General features: G+C 36.4%; 6 protein-coding genes across 8 annotated transcripts; 3 read left to right on the top strand and 3 right to left on the bottom strand.

Annotated features, from left to right (window-relative positions):
• Window positions 1-2,493: 2,493 nt before the first annotated feature.
• LOC126761720 (serine/threonine-protein kinase stk11) lies at window positions 2,494-5,530 on the top strand. 2 transcript variants are annotated; one of them, XM_050478095.1, is made up of 5 exons: window positions 2,494-3,942; window positions 4,028-4,350; window positions 4,425-4,619; window positions 4,683-4,846; window positions 4,917-5,530. In XM_050478095.1, exons 1-5 carry the CDS (start codon window positions 3,133-3,135, stop codon window positions 5,138-5,140), a joined length of 1,716 nt encoding a protein of 571 aa, XP_050334052.1. In that variant the 5' UTR covers window positions 2,494-3,132; the 3' UTR covers window positions 5,141-5,530. The 2 variants fall into 2 exon arrangements, with proteins under 2 accessions (XP_050334052.1, XP_050334060.1); XM_050478103.1 differs by having other exon boundaries at window positions 4,683-4,850; window positions 4,917-5,004.
• Window positions 5,531-6,682: 1,152 nt separating this feature from the next.
• On the bottom strand, window positions 6,683-10,409 carry LOC126756704 (integrator complex subunit 5). Its single transcript, XM_050469958.1, has 9 exons — window positions 9,779-10,409; window positions 9,386-9,715; window positions 8,973-9,317; window positions 8,650-8,911; window positions 8,139-8,571; window positions 8,023-8,080; window positions 7,304-7,951; window positions 7,097-7,239; window positions 6,683-7,027 (listed from the first exon to the last, which is right to left on the bottom strand). Exons 1-9 carry the CDS (start codon window positions 10,347-10,349, stop codon window positions 6,755-6,757), a joined length of 3,063 nt encoding a protein of 1,020 aa, XP_050325915.1. The 5' UTR covers window positions 10,350-10,409; the 3' UTR covers window positions 6,683-6,754.
• A 413-nt stretch (window positions 10,410-10,822) lies between these two features.
• Window positions 10,823-12,346, top strand: LOC126756771 (ATP-dependent (S)-NAD(P)H-hydrate dehydratase). The gene has a single exon (XM_050470136.1). It carries the CDS (start codon window positions 10,843-10,845, stop codon window positions 11,884-11,886), a length of 1,044 nt encoding a protein of 347 aa, XP_050326093.1. The 5' UTR covers window positions 10,823-10,842; the 3' UTR covers window positions 11,887-12,346.
• Window positions 12,347-12,767: 421 nt separating this feature from the next.
• LOC126756812 (N-alpha-acetyltransferase 40) lies at window positions 12,768-13,596 on the top strand. The gene is made up of 2 exons (XM_050470219.1): window positions 12,768-13,259; window positions 13,316-13,596. The coding sequence occupies exons 1-2, from the start codon at window positions 12,901-12,903 to the stop codon at window positions 13,548-13,550; spliced, it is 594 nt and encodes a 197-aa protein (XP_050326176.1). The 5' UTR covers window positions 12,768-12,900; the 3' UTR covers window positions 13,551-13,596.
• LOC126756821 (pterin-4-alpha-carbinolamine dehydratase) lies at window positions 13,582-14,879 on the bottom strand. Of its 2 annotated transcripts, none has more exons than XM_050470232.1 (3): window positions 14,651-14,879; window positions 14,463-14,556; window positions 13,582-13,970 (listed from the first exon to the last, which is right to left on the bottom strand). In XM_050470232.1, the coding sequence occupies exons 1-3, from the start codon at window positions 14,803-14,805 to the stop codon at window positions 13,671-13,673; spliced, it is 549 nt and encodes a 182-aa protein (XP_050326189.1). In that variant the 5' UTR covers window positions 14,806-14,879; the 3' UTR covers window positions 13,582-13,670. The 2 variants fall into 2 exon arrangements, with proteins under 2 accessions (XP_050326189.1, XP_050326197.1); XM_050470240.1 differs by having other exon boundaries at window positions 14,463-14,553; window positions 14,651-14,875.
• Window positions 14,880-15,090: 211 nt separating this feature from the next.
• On the bottom strand, window positions 15,091-15,587 carry LOC126756901 (uncharacterized). The gene is made up of 2 exons (XM_050470401.1): window positions 15,533-15,587; window positions 15,091-15,464 (listed from the first exon to the last, which is right to left on the bottom strand). The coding sequence occupies exons 1-2, from the start codon at window positions 15,585-15,587 to the stop codon at window positions 15,091-15,093; spliced, it is 429 nt and encodes a 142-aa protein (XP_050326358.1).
• Between the last annotated feature and the right edge of the window lie 1,793 nt (window positions 15,588-17,380).

The raw sequence follows: 17,380 nt of genomic DNA, 5'->3' as shown, positions 1-17,380 counted from the left end.
TATTTTATAAAACTAGTCTTAGATGAAATTCCATTTCGTACTGTACTTTTTATGGAATAGCGAGAATAAAATATCTTAAATATTTTTTATTAATAATAAAATTTGTTTGCTTTATTGTGTATAATAATTTTTGCTTACAACTCAAAGGGCGGCCAAGGTAATAATAACCAGAATCTTTTTCTTCTTTATTGGCGTAGACACCGCATCCGCGGTTATGGCCGAGTTTACAACAACGCACTGCACCTGCAGACAAAAGTTATTCTGCGTTGGATTTCCAGGCTGACGTTGTTTTTGGTTTTAATGCTGGTTCCAAGATAGACGAAACAGAACAGCAGAACTAACGGCGCGATTGTTGAGGCCATTGATATCAATATCATCGGCGTACGTCAGCACTCTGTACACTCTTATAGAAGATTGCACCTCAAATTATTTTCTCCATGATTAGATTGAATAAGTCGCACGGTAGGGAGTCGCCTTGGCTAAAGCCTCCTTTGAGGGTCGGAGAAGTCCATCCCGATCCTGACGGAGCTTTTGGTATTGCTCAACGTCAGTTTACACAACCGTATTAGTTTTGCGGGGATACCAACATCGCGGCAAAAAGTCAGTTCCTTTTCGTGCTGTCAAAAGCAGCTTTAAAATCGACAAAAACATGGTGTGTGTTGATTCTCCTTTCACGGGTCTTTTCCAAGAATTGGCGCATGGTTAATATCTGGTCTGTTGTTGATTTTCCAGGCCGAAAGCCACACTGATAAGGTACAATCAGTTTGTTGACGGTGGGCTTTAATCTTTCACACAATACGCTCGATAGAACCTTATATGCAATGTCAAGGAGGCTTATCCCACGGTAGTCGGCGCAGATTGTGGGATCTCTCTTTTTGTGGTTTGGACAGAGCACACCAATAACCTGAATAATCTTCGAAAAATAATGTCAATAAAAGAACTTGATTTTAATATTACAGCTTGTACGACACCTATACGCCTAGTGATCCTATATGAAAAGTTTATTCAAATATAGTGGCATTGCCTTGGAGACTAATCCATGCCAAATTTTGGGAAGATATCTTGTCAAATAAATTAACTTGATTTTGATCGTTCTATATGAGAGATTAATACTGTAGTGATCCGATATCGGCTGTTTCGGCAAATGAGCAGCTTGTTTCTTGTTTTTGGAAAGGAAATCGCGCAGTGCAATCAAATAGTAGCTGGGTGCTGTATAAGGTCACACGACCGTACAAATTAATTGAAACCACGCTCCGGTTACCGAAAGACGGATCCCACGAAAGATGACGTGATAAAATCTCTAAATCTTATGTGGCAGATTGTTGGTGCTCGAGATACATGAGGTCTAAAGACCGCTAGAGGTGGACCTAAGCCCGTTCCCACGACAGTCGGGCTGTCAACTCGGCGTCATTCCTCGTAATATCCTTGGTTTTCTGTGATACACAAGGTGAGATCTATATAAACTAACTAGCGAACATAAGGTTCACAGGGTCCACTATGCTTAATTATTCCGTCGATTTGATGTCGAATTGCAAAAAGCATCGTCACTAACAAATAGGTCGAATTAAGCTCGTAATCTCCATAATTGGTTCCGTCCATAGTTTTTAAGACGTTCATACCTTTCTGTAGTAACGTCTGTACTTGTTTCGGTGAATTTTCCTTCAATGTTTCGAAGCTTCGGGTAGTAGGGACTGGCTGAGTCTAGAAAAGTCGTGACATTGTTGTTGTAACGGCTATCTAATCCCCCTTGGGTTGTAACTTCAATTTAGTTGTCATCGCGGTCATCTAACGGTAGACCCAGGAAACGTGCTGTTTTGAAGGGGTCGAACTATAGGGATATGTTTGGTGTGCCGGGGTCGGCCGATTGCCTTGTTTGATGCCAATAAGCTTTCTTGTATTTTGCCCATGAGATGTCGGCGACTTATGGATTTTGTTGCGGCTCTGTACTTTTTCAGATATCCGGAGAAATGAAGGAGCACAAATTGTCTAGTATTACACCTAAAATCTTTGAATTATTCACAGTCGCGAATATGGTCGCTGTGGATTTGAGAGAGTTTAGGTTCCGATTGTAGAGAAGAAGGGAGAAAAGTTGGAGAGATAACCGTTTCCTTTGAGCACATGCCGTCGGTTTCACTTCCTCAGCGGTATATATATGTATGTATAAAGAATTATTGCAACGTAAATTAGTCATAAAAAATATTCATACATACATACATATGTATGTATATGAATAAAGCATTAATGCATCCTCTTACATATTTTTTATTTTTATTTGAAATATTTTTAACTCTTGGCCCAAATTTGAGCCATAATGAATTAATAATAATATTTCCGTAACAACTAATATTTATGTATATCTATGTCTTACTTTCGATACCGTGCGGACCCACAATAATTTCTCGCTTAACGTAGAAATTTCCGCAACGTATCGCCATGCCGCCTTTGTATTATTTGCTTTGTTGAACCTTTCTTCCGCATATATGGCAACACCACAGGCGTGTTGATGGGGAAAAAATGAAGTGTGTTACGATCAGCAGGCAAAGCAAAAAATTTTAGTGATTAAAAAGTTATTCAATTAAAAACTGGATGAAAAAATCGCGCAAATATATAAATGAAAAATAATTGTAGCCGATGAAAGATCCCAGAAATCATATAATAACACTAGAAAATACCGAGAAAGTAAAAAAGTTGATCTCAAGCCGAAGACAGTGGATTGCTCCCCCTTGCTTGTGATAAGATCTGTGCATGATTGCTAAGCGCTTGAGAAAATTACCGAAACTTGTCAAAAATCGTCAGAAAGTGCAATCTTAACGCTTACAAAGGCTATAATTAAGTCACCGCAGTACGGTGTAGTAATAACAAACGTCGAAGTATTAGCAGCAACACGAATGACAGAAAAATTGAAATTAAGTAAAAATGTAAACTAGAAGTAGCGCTCTGCATGCGTACGTGGAGCTCATAATTGTAAAAGAAAAGAATAATAAGTGATTAAAACAAATATTTAGCAACCGGCATCCAAACAACCGTGAGTGCATTTCTAGTCCAGCTATTGAATTAAATATACAACGAAAGAGCGGACGCTGTGTCCCAACGCCATTGCAGCAAAGTGCAGACCAATATAGCATATATGCGATGGAAATACAAATACATCAACACTTCTCAACTGATGATAGCAATAACAACAATAACATTAATAATAACAACAAAAAAAGTAACTTAGAACAAACCCTAGTTGCAGCAACAAGACATTCTGTGACAGCCAATAATAGCATTTTAATGCCACCTTTAGATACTAAATTGTTGGCCAACAAACAGGGATTACACACCAATAACGAGGCTAATAATATCAATATGGATGTGGACACCGCTGACGGTGAAGTGTCAGTACTGCTGGCTAACAAGAATTTTCACTATGACGCACTCTCCAACCCAGAGCAGTCATTTGAAGCCGATGTCAACGTAGACGGCAATGGCGGCGCCAAATTTGTAGCCGGTGATGAAGCAAAACAACTGCTCAGTGAGCAAACACATGCACAAGTGACATGGCTAGATAGTGAACAAATTGATGCACTGGATCTAACAACATTGGACATTGGCAATATGTTCTTTAATCGCGTCGATAGTGCGGAGATAATTTATCAAAAGAAAAAGAAGGAAATCAAAATGGTTGGGAAATATGTAATGGGTGATGTGCTGGGCGAAGGCTCATATGGCAAAGTGAAAGAGGTGCTCGATTCGGAAAATCTCTGCCGACGTGCAGTAAAGATCCTAACAAAACGAAAATTGCGACGCATTCCGAATGGAGAACAGAATGTTCAGCGTGAAATACAACTATTAAAACACCTACAGCACAAAAATGTGGTGGCGCTTTTGGATGTTTTGTACAACGAAGAAAAGCAAAAGATGTACATGATAATGGAATACTGCGTAGGCGGGCTCCAGGTTTGTGCCGTAGATTCTTCATTTATTATAAATAAAATATACACAAATATTTATGTTTTTAACATTTATTTTTATTTTTAAAAAGGAACTTGTGGATAGCGCACCCGAAAAAAAACTACCTCTATTCCAGGCACATCGCTATTTTTGCCAATTAATTAGTGGCCTGGAGTATCTTCATGGTTGTCGGATAATACATAAAGATATTAAACCCGGAAATCTATTGCTTTCACTAGATCAAATATTAAAAATTTCCGATTTCGGCGTCGCTGAGCAATTAGATTTATTTGCTGCAGACGATACATGCACCACCGGGCAGGGATCACCTGCATTTCAACCGCCTGAAATTGCCAACGGTCATGAGTCATTCTCAGGCACCAAAGTGGATATTTGGAGCTGCGGTGTTACGCTGTGAGTACATTGGAATTACCCATTAAGTAAAAATATAAATCTATAAATCTTGCAATTTTATTGTGTGCCCACAGCTATAACATATGTACAGGCCAGTATCCATTCGAAGGTGATAATATTTATAGGCTATTTGAGAATATCGGGCGTGGGCAATGGCAGGCACCAGATTGGCTATACAAATTAGACGCACAATTAGCGGGTCTCATATTGGGTATGCTACAAGCTGAACCAACCAAGCGATACTCTATACAACAAATACGCTGTGATCCGTAAGTTTTTGTTTAAATATATTATAATTCATATATGATAAAATAATAAACATTTACACACAGCTGGTTCATTTCGGCACCGGAAGAGAAGGGCCCGCCAATACCCATACCGCCACTAAAGCACGATGTTTATCGCCGTTCCACGGTACTGCCTTATTTAGATGCTTATCACTATGAAACTGAGCGTGATTTGGAAGAGGTCTACTTTACCGAACACGATCTCAATCGTGAGTACGCGCGCTGAATAAATACAAATTCCTAAAATCGCATATTTATTTAATATTTTTGCTAAACTAGGTGAACTTGCACGTCAGGCAGCCGCTGCCGCTGCCGAAATCAAAGCACAACAGCAGCAAAAACAATTGGCGGCTGCAAATGCAACAGGGCCTTCAACAAGCGCGGACGCGTCTACTTCCAACAGCATTAGCAAGGAGAAAAAATCCTCGTCACTCAAAAGACGCGCCAAAAAACTAACATCATGTATATCTGTAAAGAAGCTTTCCAATTGTCGACCATCGTAATAAGCCGTTATGTATCTGTGCGCACATGCGCAATGCAAGTAGTCATTGGAAATGAAAAAAAAAAAAAACAAAAAATAACATAGTTTTAATATTATGTAAACAAAATTAAGAATTTTCAACTCTGAACATTTCATTAGTTGTTGAATGTCAAGTCAGTTAGCCTTACATATGTACATATGTGTATGGTGCAGCTTGCAGTGCTGCGGAGAATAATTAAAAACTTCTCGCGCTGCCAAAACGCAAGTCATAATTAATTATTCACATCTTAATTATTGGATCATAGGAACTACTACTTATCTTGAATGAAGTAATTCTTTATTAATTTGTTTTCCTTTGCGTTGTTTTTCGTAGTATTTATTAAAATGAAAATTAATTTTCGGTAAATCTGTATTATTCGTATCCGCTTTTTTGTTGTGTAATTTCTAGGTAGTACATACGTTTTATTTATTAACTTTTGTGTAAAATATACCCCTGTGTATTTTTGGTTTTTTGTTTACTTTTTTCTTTCGTTTTTTGTGTTCTTTTGTAATACTTTTTGGTTTGGTTTATGTACGTACATAGTTTAATATTTGTTTTTTTTTTTTGTTGGTTGGGTTTCTTGTTTCTTTGGTTAGGATTTTTGTTAACCAAAAAAAATTGATTAACAAAAATGTATTTAATTGTGTTTGTTTTATTTTTCTATGTTCTTGTTTTTATTTATTATTTTTTTAATTGGTTGTTTTTATTTTTTTTTAATTGGTTGTTTTTATTTTTTTTTTTTAATTTTTTGTTTTTATTTTTTTTTTTAATTTTTTTTTAATTTTTTTATTTTTTTTTTTAATTTTTTTTTTTTTTTTTTTTTTTTTTTTTTTTTTTTAAAATTTTTTTTAATTTTTTTTTATTTTTTTATTTTTTTTTATTTTTGTTCTATTTTTGTGCGTTTACGCCACTAGTCTTTCACATATTTTACAGTGGAAGGGAGATGTGCAAAATTAAAGCATCAATCAATCAAAAATGATTTTTATCGTATAAATATTGCGATTGCGTGTTAATTTTACTTAATAAATCTGAGTGTTGATACTCACACCTGTCGTATGTGTGGTGGCTTTAACGCGTCAAACAAACGTTATCGCAAGATGACACTTATCTTAAGAGGCATAATGAGTTTTTTTTAATGTATGTATTGTATTATTTTTTTGCGGCATAATGAGTTTTTTTTAATGTATTGTATTATTTTTTTTTGCGCCGATAACATGTGCAATCACATATAAACATACGTACTTTGTAGAATATATTTTGAAAACTTGAAAATTGCAGTAGCCAAAATCCATTTATATAAACATACAAACATACATAGAGTGCATATAAGCAAATGAAAGAATACATACATTTCCTACCGACAATACAAAAATATTGTTTTCGTTTCTTAGCTGAAAAATTAAATATTATTTGTTATGAATTACATACGTATGTGACTGGTTTAATCGAACCAATACACCTATACAGAAAAACAAAAACAAGAGATATTTTCCATATTTTTAACACTTGAAAAAATATAAACCGTTTGTTGTAAATGAAAACTTGCTTCTTGCTTATTTTATTGCCTATCTGGTATACTTATAAATGTGAAAAGTTTTATAACTCCGTTTTAATTAAATCTACTTGACCAACTTGTGGTACATGCATCTCATTCAACTCGGGCATAATGAACATCTGGTAATAATGTTGACCCAATTTCGTCAGCTTTTTCTGCATTAAATTACGTAGTGTATCAACATATTGCGGTGGAATTTTGGACATGTGCGGATTACGCCAATGCAGCTCGTTGTTGTCGACATGAAAGAGCGCCGGTGAGGGCACGTGATCTTTTAAATAATTCCAAATACACTCCTTCAACAGCAAAGCAATCTGTGAAAAGAAATTCGAAAGTGTGAAAATAACCTCAAATAAATGTTGCCTCATGGAAAATAGACTAACCTCTGGCGGCTCAAAATGTTTTATGATTACATGTAGGTTGGAAAGTGGTGGCGGCAGTAACTGTCCCATTGCCAGCAACTGCAGCAGTTTCTGAGTGCAACGCATAAGTTCGTCTTTAGGATCGAAAGGTTGGAATTTGTTAACTACAAAAAAAAAACACCAAAAGCAATAAAATACAGTATTAAAGGCAATTCTCATCATAATTACCATTTTTCGCGCGCCACTGATGCAAACAGGTGGCACACATGGCGCGCAGCAGTACTGATGAAAAGCATAACGCTGGTCTATGTGCCGCTATAAAGCCCAATAATGCCCAAAGCACTGGAGATGTGGAAAATGCGCGACGTATCATCAGATCACGTTCCATTGTCACTTTAGTGAACTCTTCGTCCGGAAAAGGCAGGCCATTGTACATGACATCTGTTGAGACCATTTCCACCAGCAATAGCGATATCATTGAGTAACCCTCGACGGAATTTTGCTTATCTGCCACCGTGCAGCAAGCATCTAGCGCTTTAAGTAACAGCGTTTGCATCTCGGCTGGACACACTTTTTGCTCCTTTGTTGCCAAATCAGGCCGCAAACCACGCCCAATCACACCGGCATGCAGCACAGTACGATTGGCATTTGGCCCCAAGCTATGTCGTTGATTTTGTAGCAAAACCATTTCATGTTCTGGTATTTCAAGTTGATCCACTTCTGGTTCGTCATGCTGACCGAATAAATAGCCATAATAGAAGAGTGCGCCCTCTACTAACTCGCGTATGCAAGCAGTGCGCGCCGCCTTACGTGCAACGCATTGCCGCGTCAGCAGCAAGTAGGCACGATTAACTGCAGCGGAACGGGATATTGAACCTGTAATTTGTGAAAAGGGAAAAGCGACAATAATTAGCGATAGACAAACTTTTTTTTTTTATGTTGCTTACTCTTTTCGGTGAGCGCCAAGAAGAAATACTTTACGCTTAAAATTGACAGCTTTAAAATCTGGAAGAAAAATATTAGATTAATCAAATATAGTGATAACTGTAAAAAAAATGCTTACCTCTGTGGTGCGGATCACCGTGCCTTTCAAGCCAACATCAATCGTATTCAGTAAATCTATGATAGTGTGTGCTAAGATACGTCGGTTGACATCTTTTTCTTCTTCTTCGCTATCGTCGGAATCATGCAGTGGTATGCCTATGATAAGCTTTGTATCCTCATCTGAATTTTCTACATCCATCGCCTCCGCTTCAGCGTCAGCCGCGCCAAATTTTACTTTTTTGTTACTACCAAACTCGTTGCCGCCAACATTTTTGTTATTTTGTGCAACTTTAATTGCCTCTGCGCTGTTTGCTTCGGCCAATTTATTCATGTGTAGAATCACTTTAGTTAGCGTAACTTCGAGAATCTGTAGAATTTTCGGTAGACAATCGTTGAGCACATTGGATAGCAGGTTTTGTTTCATATATTGAAATGAATTCTTCTTTTGCATTCTGCACCGACGAAATTACAAGGACACATTAGTAATTATTTTTATTTTCCTATTGCTATATATGTATAAGCAAACTTACTTTGTTAGCGTGTTAAGATTTTTAAATGTGTTGAGCGCTTCTGACTGGTCACTGGTTATTAAACGCGTATGTTTGAATTGCTCCTGGAGGAGCACATCTTCTAGGACCATTTGTAAACCGGGTTTAATGCATGGAAATTCAACTACACCACTTTGACCACCAATTATGCGTATGACAGCACCCAAACCATTGGGGTTAGCTACATAAGACTTGCGTAGTAGTTCCGATATCGTCTGATAGTAAATATGTGAATGTTGTGTAGCTGAAAAAATGTAACATTGACTATAACATAACGCATTAAAATATTCCACGCTTTTTCATACAAACAATCAATAGGAGACGCACGGCAGTCTGCTGTTGAAAGATATTTGCGCTTAAACAATTCTTCCAAAGCAAATATTTCGAGTCCTCTGTGGCCAGGTCATTCATCAGCGGACAAACTGTAGCATTTAGTACTACTTGTTCCAAATCTTGCATAGTATATTCGAGGAAATCCTGACACCAAGTATACTGTTCGGCCATTTGTGACACTGCGATAAGAAGATGTGCACCATTTGACTTTAAACGCAATGTCAGACTGTTAAGAGATGGTTGCATTTCTGCAAACATCTTGTTGCTCATCCAAAGAGGCGTTTTTTGTATTATAGTATTGCGTAGATCATCATTATCTAAAAGAGAAAATATTTTATATTCGGTTAAATTTATAAAACATGTGTCTTTATTATTAATTACTTACACATTTCAAGAAACACAATCACCAGGTTTTGCAGTAATGCATCCGCATAGGTAGCCATCACCAATAGAAATGGTATGATACAGGCATCTAAACTTTTCTTTGGATTAAAACCATCTTTCAGTAGCTCAGTCAATGCTTGCTTAAGCTCTTGTTCGTGCGCAAATGATAAGTAGTCCAATATACCGAGTTCAGAATCGAAATGACAACGGTAATCATCAGAAAAACGTTTGAGGCTGCATTGCAATATCTGGGATATAATGCTTAAGGGAAAGCAACCGCCCAAACGGGCAACGACCCAATCGAAACTAAGCGAGTAACGTTGAAAAGCACCTGAAATTTCAAAGGTGTTTTGAAATTTATTTGTTTTTCAGAAATAAAGTGAAAAATGCATACCTAATAAAGTTTCCACACAAGCTTCTTTTTCACTATTTGTTAGTTTACGGAAACTCAAGCTTATCAACGTAAGTAAACCACGCATTGCACCGCAATTGAGCCAATAATTACACGCAGCTACAATAGACATCTTTCTTTTGGTATACCTGTCTGATAACTTTCCTACAAGGTCAAGACTCCACGAAGCTATCACAGGACCCCAAGCGGATGGTCCTTTAACAACTAAATTTTCGAGTGTTTCTTGTACTGCGGACCAGTTACTATCCTCTATGACAGTTGACTGTGTCGCAGCATTGTTACTTGAACTGGGACCCGCACCTTGTTTACCTTGACGTATTGGTAGTCCAGTGGCGTAATCTACATTTGCATTAGCCAAATAATTTTGCACCGCTACTTCAGCTACTATCGAGAAATACTCTAAGATAATCTCGCGTGCAGCCGGCAGGTCCTCAAGCAGGCGAAAACAACTTCGAAGCAAAGTGCTATTTGTAAGCTTCTTAGGATTGCCATTATGGTTTGTTACTGCTTGAATGAATTGCTTTAACTCCAACAAAACATGTTGTTTTAACATTTTATAAATTTCGATCAAATTTACAGCAAATTAAAGACCGATCATAACAAAACTGAGTAAATAAAGGAGAAATTTGAATTAAAGATAAAGTAAGAGTTACCATATTTCAAGAATTCCTTAAATAACCAGTAAAAAAATTCAACTTAATGAATTTTTTTTCTAGTTTCATTAATATTGTTATTTTGTTTTTGATTTCCTTTTAAATAATTTCCTTTTAAATAATTTTTCAAATATATTTAATAATTTAAATAATATTAAAATTTTTACTTTGCATATGACACAGGAAAATGTAAAACTTGTTTATAGTATGACAAATTTTTTCACCCCAACTCAGCACATGGGTAAATGTTACCGTTCGGCACACAACCTAACAAAAAGAGATTATGGCAACTCGAACCAATTTTACCTCCAACAGCTGATTCTGTTTGTTGTTGGGAATTCCAGAAATGGAAAAGAACTATCAAAAGCAAAACAAACATAAAACAGAAATATAATGAACCTGTCAAAGCAATTTGTCAATGTGAAGAGACTCAATTATTATTTGTTTACCGCTTCGCAGCAAAAGATTATTGGTAATTGGATCGGCGCCAATTTGCAGCAGAATTGTGCCTATTCTAGTAAAATGTCAAAGTTTATCGAAGTACCAGTGCAAGCAGATAAGTTGCTAAAATTAATCCGTTCCACGGTAGTTCCTAATTTAAATGTAAGCGACGGCAAGGGCAATCGCCGTCACAAAGGTCAAGCTGGACGAATTGGAGTAATTGGTGGATCGCTGGAGTATACCGGGGCTCCATATTTTTCAGCGATTAGTGCTATGCGTGTAGGTGCTGATTTGGCCCATGTCTTTTGTCAACGCGATGCTGCTGTTGTTATTAAATCGTATAGCCCTGAATTAATTGTACATCCTTTATTGGATGCGGATGATGCTGTAGAACAAATTTTACCATGGTTAGAGCGATTACACGTATTAATCATTGGTCCTGGACTAGGAAGAGATCCAAAGATACAGAAGACTGCTTTTTGTCTTATTGAACTTTGCAAACAACTGAATAAGCCTTTAGTTATTGATGCCGATGGCCTCTTTATACTCAATGGAAATATTGATTTGCTAAATGGATTAAGCAATGTCATATTGACGCCAAACGTTATAGAATTTCAGCGTTTATTTAGTACTGATGTCGAAGTAATAAAACAGCGAATGGCACAGTTAGGAGATGGAGTAATTGTACTTGAAAAAGGTGCACAGGATAAAATTTTTATACCAAGTACCTCTGAAATTTACACACTACCATCGGGTGGTTCTGGTCGTCGTTGTGGTGGACAAGGTGATTTGCTATGCGGTTCGATTGCTACCTTTTTCCATTGGGCTTTGGAGTCTAATCAGTCAAATGCGGCCTTTATAGCAACGTTTGCGGCAAGCTATTTGGTGAAGCAATGCAATGCGGCTGGTTTTCAGAAATGGGGTCGCAGTATGGTGGCGAGCGATATGTTAAACGAAATTCATTCGGTTTTTCGCAACATTTTTGAAGAGCCTTAATTTGTTTTGTGCCAATGAATATTTATTCACATAAACGACCACGAAGAAGTTTATGTAAATGGTTACCGAAAACACTTGTTGATTGCATTTTTAAGTTTTCTTCTTTCTCTCTCAACTTATTAAAGTTCGTAGTTTTATAGAAATCAATATTCACTCAGCGATATATCTATTTAGGAAGTTAAGATTTAAAATATATACTCTGATTTTATTGTATGAATTAAGCATTTGAAAATGAATAAATTACCGATGTAATAAAGCAAACTAATAGAGAACACATACATACACGTATAAACCGTTCCCACAAAAGTCGGTCTTCGTGACCGGAAAGAGCCGTATTTTTATTCGGCCAAGGATCATAAAATTTATAATATATACTCAGATATTATTGTATATTTTAATAAATATATATGTATATATAATCCAGAATTAATAAATTGCAAATGTAACAGAGCAAACTAAATGAGAACACTTATAAACTATTTCCCAGTCAATTGGGGATGATAATATAATCGGAACGGACCTTGATTTTTATGTGGCCTGGACTGTGAATTCTTTTCTCTTAATTACTTCAGGCGTGTTTTCTGCCGCTATAACAACAACAAAATACAAAATGGTCAAATATTCTTGAAGTATTAAAGAATTTTATTTTGGAAATATGCTTTACGTTTTGTAATAATTGTATTCATGGCAAGATACCAATTCAAATCAGTTTTCAAGTAAAATTTCATTAGATAAGATAATACATTATCGTACATCGTTCAAAATAACATGAATTAACAGAAAATCATATTCATCTAGTTTTGCGAGATTTTGGCAAATAATCTACTCCACGATTTCTCAACAAATTTTATTTGGCTGGCAACACTACGTTTTCCTTGTTTTTTCCCGCTTAAGCAAAGCAAAACAAATTTTTACAAATTACACATGTGAACATAGAAGCTTCAATTTTACACATCTGTCGCCAGTATTCATTTTAATTTCACAAATAGTACCCGGCTAGAGTAAAATTCCAAAATGACGAACACAACTAATCAACAAAGAAATGTAGAAAATGCCGGCAAAGCTAAAAACCCGTTGGAGGCTGTGGAAAATGCCTTCCAATTTACGGCAAAGAATGGAGCAGAATACAAACTTTATTGTCGCACAAAAGGTGATATGGATGCAAAAACATTGAAATGGGCCTTTAAGTTAGCGGAGCGTAATGTGGGTCCATTTTATAAGGCTTTAAAAATGGGATGGCAACCAAAGGTAAAGCAGAATGATTTGAATAAAAAATGGGCACGCTATTTAGTAGCAACAGATAAAAGCGGACAACCCGTTGCCTACACCATGTTTCGTTTTGACATGGACTACGGTAACAGCGTGCTATACTGGTGAGTACTAGTGCTGTTACGGAATTTATAAATTGCATCTCTCTCTATTGTTATAGCTATGAAATGCAGATTGAAGCAGAATCTCAACGCCAAGGACTTGGTAAGTTCATGATGAACTTACTAGAACAGTGCGCCCAACATTGGCACATGGATAAAGTTGTGCTCACAGTGTTGAAAAATAATACCAATGCCACAGCTTTCTTTAAAACAATCGGCTACAGCTTGGATGAGACATCGCCTGACATATTAGAAAAGGCGGAATATGAGATATTAAGCAAGATATTAGTATAAGTTTACCTACTATGACAAAATAAGACACATATTTGCTAAATTTTAATTACAACATTTATTTTACAACTTTAAATATTTAACAATATCAAGGAAATACCACACACAAATTGGAACGATAGCTTAGAGTAAGCGTTTGGCTTGTTCTTCCATGTACTTAGCTACCCGAATATCTTTTGCACTAAGACCGGCAACATCATGAGTAGACAAAGTTACTTGTACTTTATTGTAAACATTAAACCACTCGGGATGATGATTCAACTTTTCGGCCAGCAAAGCCACACCGGACATAAAACTGAAAGCAGCGTTGAAATCACTGAACAAATATTCCTTGTATATGGCATCGCGGTTATCTACTAATGACCAGCCAGCAGCCAGAAGTGGTTGAAGTAGTTCAGATCTTTCCTGCTCGGTGAGTTTTGCCTGAAGATAGATATGTATGTAAAAAAGTAGATTTTATTTATTCATACTTTTACACACAATTACACACAAAAAATTATCAGTATGAAATTAGGTACTTAGTGAGAAGTTATTCCAAACCAGTTTACACAAAAAATATTTTACACTTACATACATACATATGTATATACGGTAAATTGGCACATATCTCTGCCTTACCGATAGTTATAGAAAAATAATTAGTTATGTTAAAGACCTTGAAAATCACGCACACCTACTTTCACTTGTTACTACTTTATTTAATCTCATATTGATCTCGGAATTGACCTCACGATAAGAGAAAACTTCTACGAGCTTAGTATGCGTGGTGACTCTAATTTTGAAAATGTTTCGAGGAAATTCATTATAATTGCTTTGTATGTAATTTACAATTTCAACAAGTGTTTTTATATCTATATAAAATCCCCACCCCTTTACACTTTTTTACATTCATAAAGGACTATTTGATATACTTACCATTTTTTTCTTTGCTGGGGTTTTCTGCGCAATCACCGTAGAGTATTGCCTCTCACTTTCAAATGTGTTTACTCGTACTGCTCTTTGCAGACTACTACAAAGTATTTCATTGGATTTGTTTAAAACTCGATTTAGTTATATATACATACGTATAACATTTAATCATCTCAAGCTATATAAACACATACCTACACATTAAGCGTTGTTGGCGGCTCTGATAGGGCCAATATACCGCTAAAATATTACATATACTTAGTCGGTGCAATTCATTTGTTTGTAATTGTGATATACGCAAAAATCTAGTTGGCTGAATTTGTGCACAAAATTTGCTTATATTGTACATTGCTTTTTATTTTTATGATACAAATTAAATAAACACTGCAGACAGTTTATTTGCCGGTCAGCTGTTTTGATGAGGAGTTGCCATTGTTAAAGTTAAATACAAATACAGTTGCTCTTCAACTGTAGTTGCAAAATTTCCGTGGTCGAATTATAACAAAAATTTTAATAAATATTTAATTCATTTCAAGTTTTTCTACTTATTTGCTATATATGCAGGTATATATTTGTATGAAGTAATGTAAAATGTTGTATAATAATAAGTATATTGTATAGAAAATAAGTTAAATTATTTATGACCTGCATCTTCTTCGTTTTCGCCACCATTGCCATAGTAATCATAGTCCAATGGTAAGCCATTTGGACCATTATGTCTTGGATGTTCAGTTGTGGTGCTAAGCGTTTTTTTGGCTGGTTCCTCTATAACTTTTGAACTAGTTGTGGTTTGCATAGACGGGCTAACCACAACAGTTGTTTCCTCAAATTTGGGCACGTTGCTCAGTGTAGTTGTTTCCCCAGTTTTCAAGTCAACTCCTACAATCGTCTGTTGCTCCGTTGTGGCTGTGCTGTTGTTGACATTTGCCTCAGTTGTTGCAATGCGCCAACGTTTGCTGTAACGGCTGCGCACAAATGGCTTAGAAGTTCCATCAGCAATGGAACACTCTATTATTACAAAGAAATATAGCATCTAATTAGTTTCATATAATATAATTGAAGGATGCGTTGTCTACCAATAGTAAGTAGGCTTATTAGTATCAGTATTCCGAGCAATATGACAGACTTCATTTTCTGCAGAATTTCACTGTGACAAAACTAAGTTCCGACGCGTTGGTTCTACTTTTATACGGATTTGTTATTAAACATCCCAACATTTCTGCTTTGATCTGCTTTTGGAATGGCATCTGGTTTCGATTTATTCGCTCTTGAAACTGCAAGTCCATTATCTCTTTAAAAAAGCGAAAGTGTGAAGCATTATTTTAGATATACAGACACAGTCATGTGTATGGTTTATTGTACATTGTTTGATAATGCGGTCTTTGGGGATTCGAAAGGTTAGTGACCCTCACTTTGATTCAATGTAGGAAATTTTTATTGCACATTAAGCAAAAATACATACTTATATAGATATGTATACCTATTTAATAATATATGGACACTAAATTTTAAAGGTTTGGTTTTAAGACGGTTCTAACCAGACGGAAGGGATCCGGTTTTTATCAGATAAAGATTGTCAACGCGGTACCACTCCTCAAAATGTTATAGTGAGGAACATTTTATGACGCTACAACGACAACAACATCCACTTCTTTTTGGTTAGTTTCAGCGCATTTGGGCTATACTATTAGGTTAGTTCCAGCTTTTGGTAGTGTCGTAGAGATCTTCTTGCTTTTCACCTCGCCAAATTTATAAATTCTTTTCGTCGAAATCAGATTGTACTTTATCGGTCTGAGAATACATAGAACTAATATACATATATGTATTTTCATGAGATAAAAACTTCGATGAAGTCATTCTGAAAGCAAAGAGAGAGTCATAACGTTTTTAACGAAAGACTTTGAAAATCACTGAACGATTTTTACAGAGATGAACCTGGATTTTCTTGCAAAAAACTAAAATTTGGAAATTTTGAGTTGTTACACTTTAACGTAACAAGTGCGATATGTATGTATATCTTTGATGATGCGTAAAATTTTTAAAAAGACTTGATGAACCTGGATTTATTTAATTTTATAGCTTGAATATTAACTTGAGTAATACTACATGGTCAAAGCTTTCAAGAAGGGCTTGTACAAGAGTACATTGTCGGGAACTTTTCATCAGTTCCAGTCTTCTTTAGAATTCCTGACCGCTGCAGCGTCTTCCCAGCGGAGACGACTGCCATAAAGGTAGCAGTAGATCTACTGCTTCGGGGCGCAGCCTCTTTCAGAATGTTGATAATACATTCCGATAGTACGACAGCGACATTAGCCTTGAGTTCGCGCACTGTGCGCTAAGACTAGTGAAAGGATGTCTAGTCCCCTTATCTCTGGCGTCGAGTTATTTAGCCTGCCCATAATAGTATTGCAGGAAACTGTAAGGCTGATGAGCTTGCTAGGATAGGTACCTTAGTCTCAATAACTCTGGAATGGGAACGGGTAGGAGCTCCGTTGGCCTCTTGCGGACTGTTGTGCATCAGATCAGATCAGCAAGTGTTTGCAGTCGCAAGGTCCTTCTGGCCTATGGTAAACCGTAACATAAGCATATGAGTCGACGAGCGATACTAGAATTGAATCCATAGATGTATGTATTTTGTAATTAGATCTAACCTTCAAATTACACATGTTTACGATTTCACAACTGTCCGACAATTTGCTAGTAGGTCTTTTAAAAAACTTAAGGCAGATTCCATAAATGGCTTGCTGGATGTTATCCGGGCTCAGAGGGCCGAAGACGCCGAATCCCGTTGACGTCCAAAGAGACTACTTCGGACGAAAACATCAAAGATGGACTGAATGATTTTGGATGACCCCAAAAATAGGTTGACCGAGATAGCTGACACCCAAAATTAAAAAAAAAAAACGTTTTGATCATATCAACCA

This window comes from Bactrocera neohumeralis, chromosome 2 (genome assembly GCF_024586455.1).
Source record: "Bactrocera neohumeralis isolate Rockhampton chromosome 2, APGP_CSIRO_Bneo_wtdbg2-racon-allhic-juicebox.fasta_v2, whole genome shotgun sequence".
NCBI lineage: Eukaryota > Metazoa > Arthropoda > Insecta > Diptera > Tephritidae > Bactrocera > Bactrocera neohumeralis.
Note: the sequence above shows the minus strand (reverse complement) of the source record. Positions and strands in the feature narration are given on the sequence as shown.

Bases quoted from the DNA above. Each gene is read 5' to 3' on its own strand.
- LOC126761720 (XM_050478095.1), top strand. From the start codon at position 3,133: ATGGAAATACAAATACATCAACACTTCTCAACTGATGATAGCAATAAC. The intron at 4,351-4,424 runs GTGAGTACATTG...GTGTGCCCACAG, and splicing joins TGGAGCTGCGGTGTTACGCT to CTATAACATATGTACAGGCC. The intron at 4,847-4,916 runs GTGAGTACGCGC...TTGCTAAACTAG, and splicing joins TACCGAACACGATCTCAATC to GTGAACTTGCACGTCAGGCA.
- LOC126756704 (XM_050469958.1), bottom strand. From the start codon at position 10,349: ATGTTAAAACAACATGTTTTGTTGGAGTTAAAGCAATTCATTCAAGCA. The intron at 9,716-9,778 runs GTATGCATTTTT...TTGAAATTTCAG, and splicing joins TTGTGTGGAAACTTTATTAG to GTGCTTTTCAACGTTACTCG. The intron at 7,028-7,096 runs GTTAGTCTATTT...TTCTTTTCACAG, and splicing joins AACATTTTGAGCCGCCAGAG to ATTGCTTTGCTGTTGAAGGA.
- LOC126756771 (XM_050470136.1), top strand. From the start codon at position 10,843: ATGAACCTGTCAAAGCAATTTGTCAATGTGAAGAGACTCAATTATTAT.
- LOC126756812 (XM_050470219.1), top strand. From the start codon at position 12,901: ATGACGAACACAACTAATCAACAAAGAAATGTAGAAAATGCCGGCAAA. The intron at 13,260-13,315 runs GTGAGTACTAGT...CTATTGTTATAG, and splicing joins GGTAACAGCGTGCTATACTG to CTATGAAATGCAGATTGAAG.
- LOC126756821 (XM_050470232.1), bottom strand. From the start codon at position 14,805: ATGTACAATATAAGCAAATTTTGTGCACAAATTCAGCCAACTAGATTT. The intron at 14,557-14,650 runs GTATGTGTTTAT...AATACTTTGTAG, and splicing joins CAACAACGCTTAATGTGTAG to TAGTCTGCAAAGAGCAGTAC. The intron at 13,971-14,462 runs GTAAGTATATCA...ATCTATCTTCAG, and splicing joins CCCCAGCAAAGAAAAAAATG to GCAAAACTCACCGAGCAGGA.
- LOC126756901 (XM_050470401.1), bottom strand. From the start codon at position 15,587: ATGAAGTCTGTCATATTGCTCGGAATACTGATACTAATAAGCCTACTT. The intron at 15,465-15,532 runs GTAGACAACGCA...TTGTAATAATAG, and splicing joins AATAAGCCTACTTACTATTG to AGTGTTCCATTGCTGATGGA.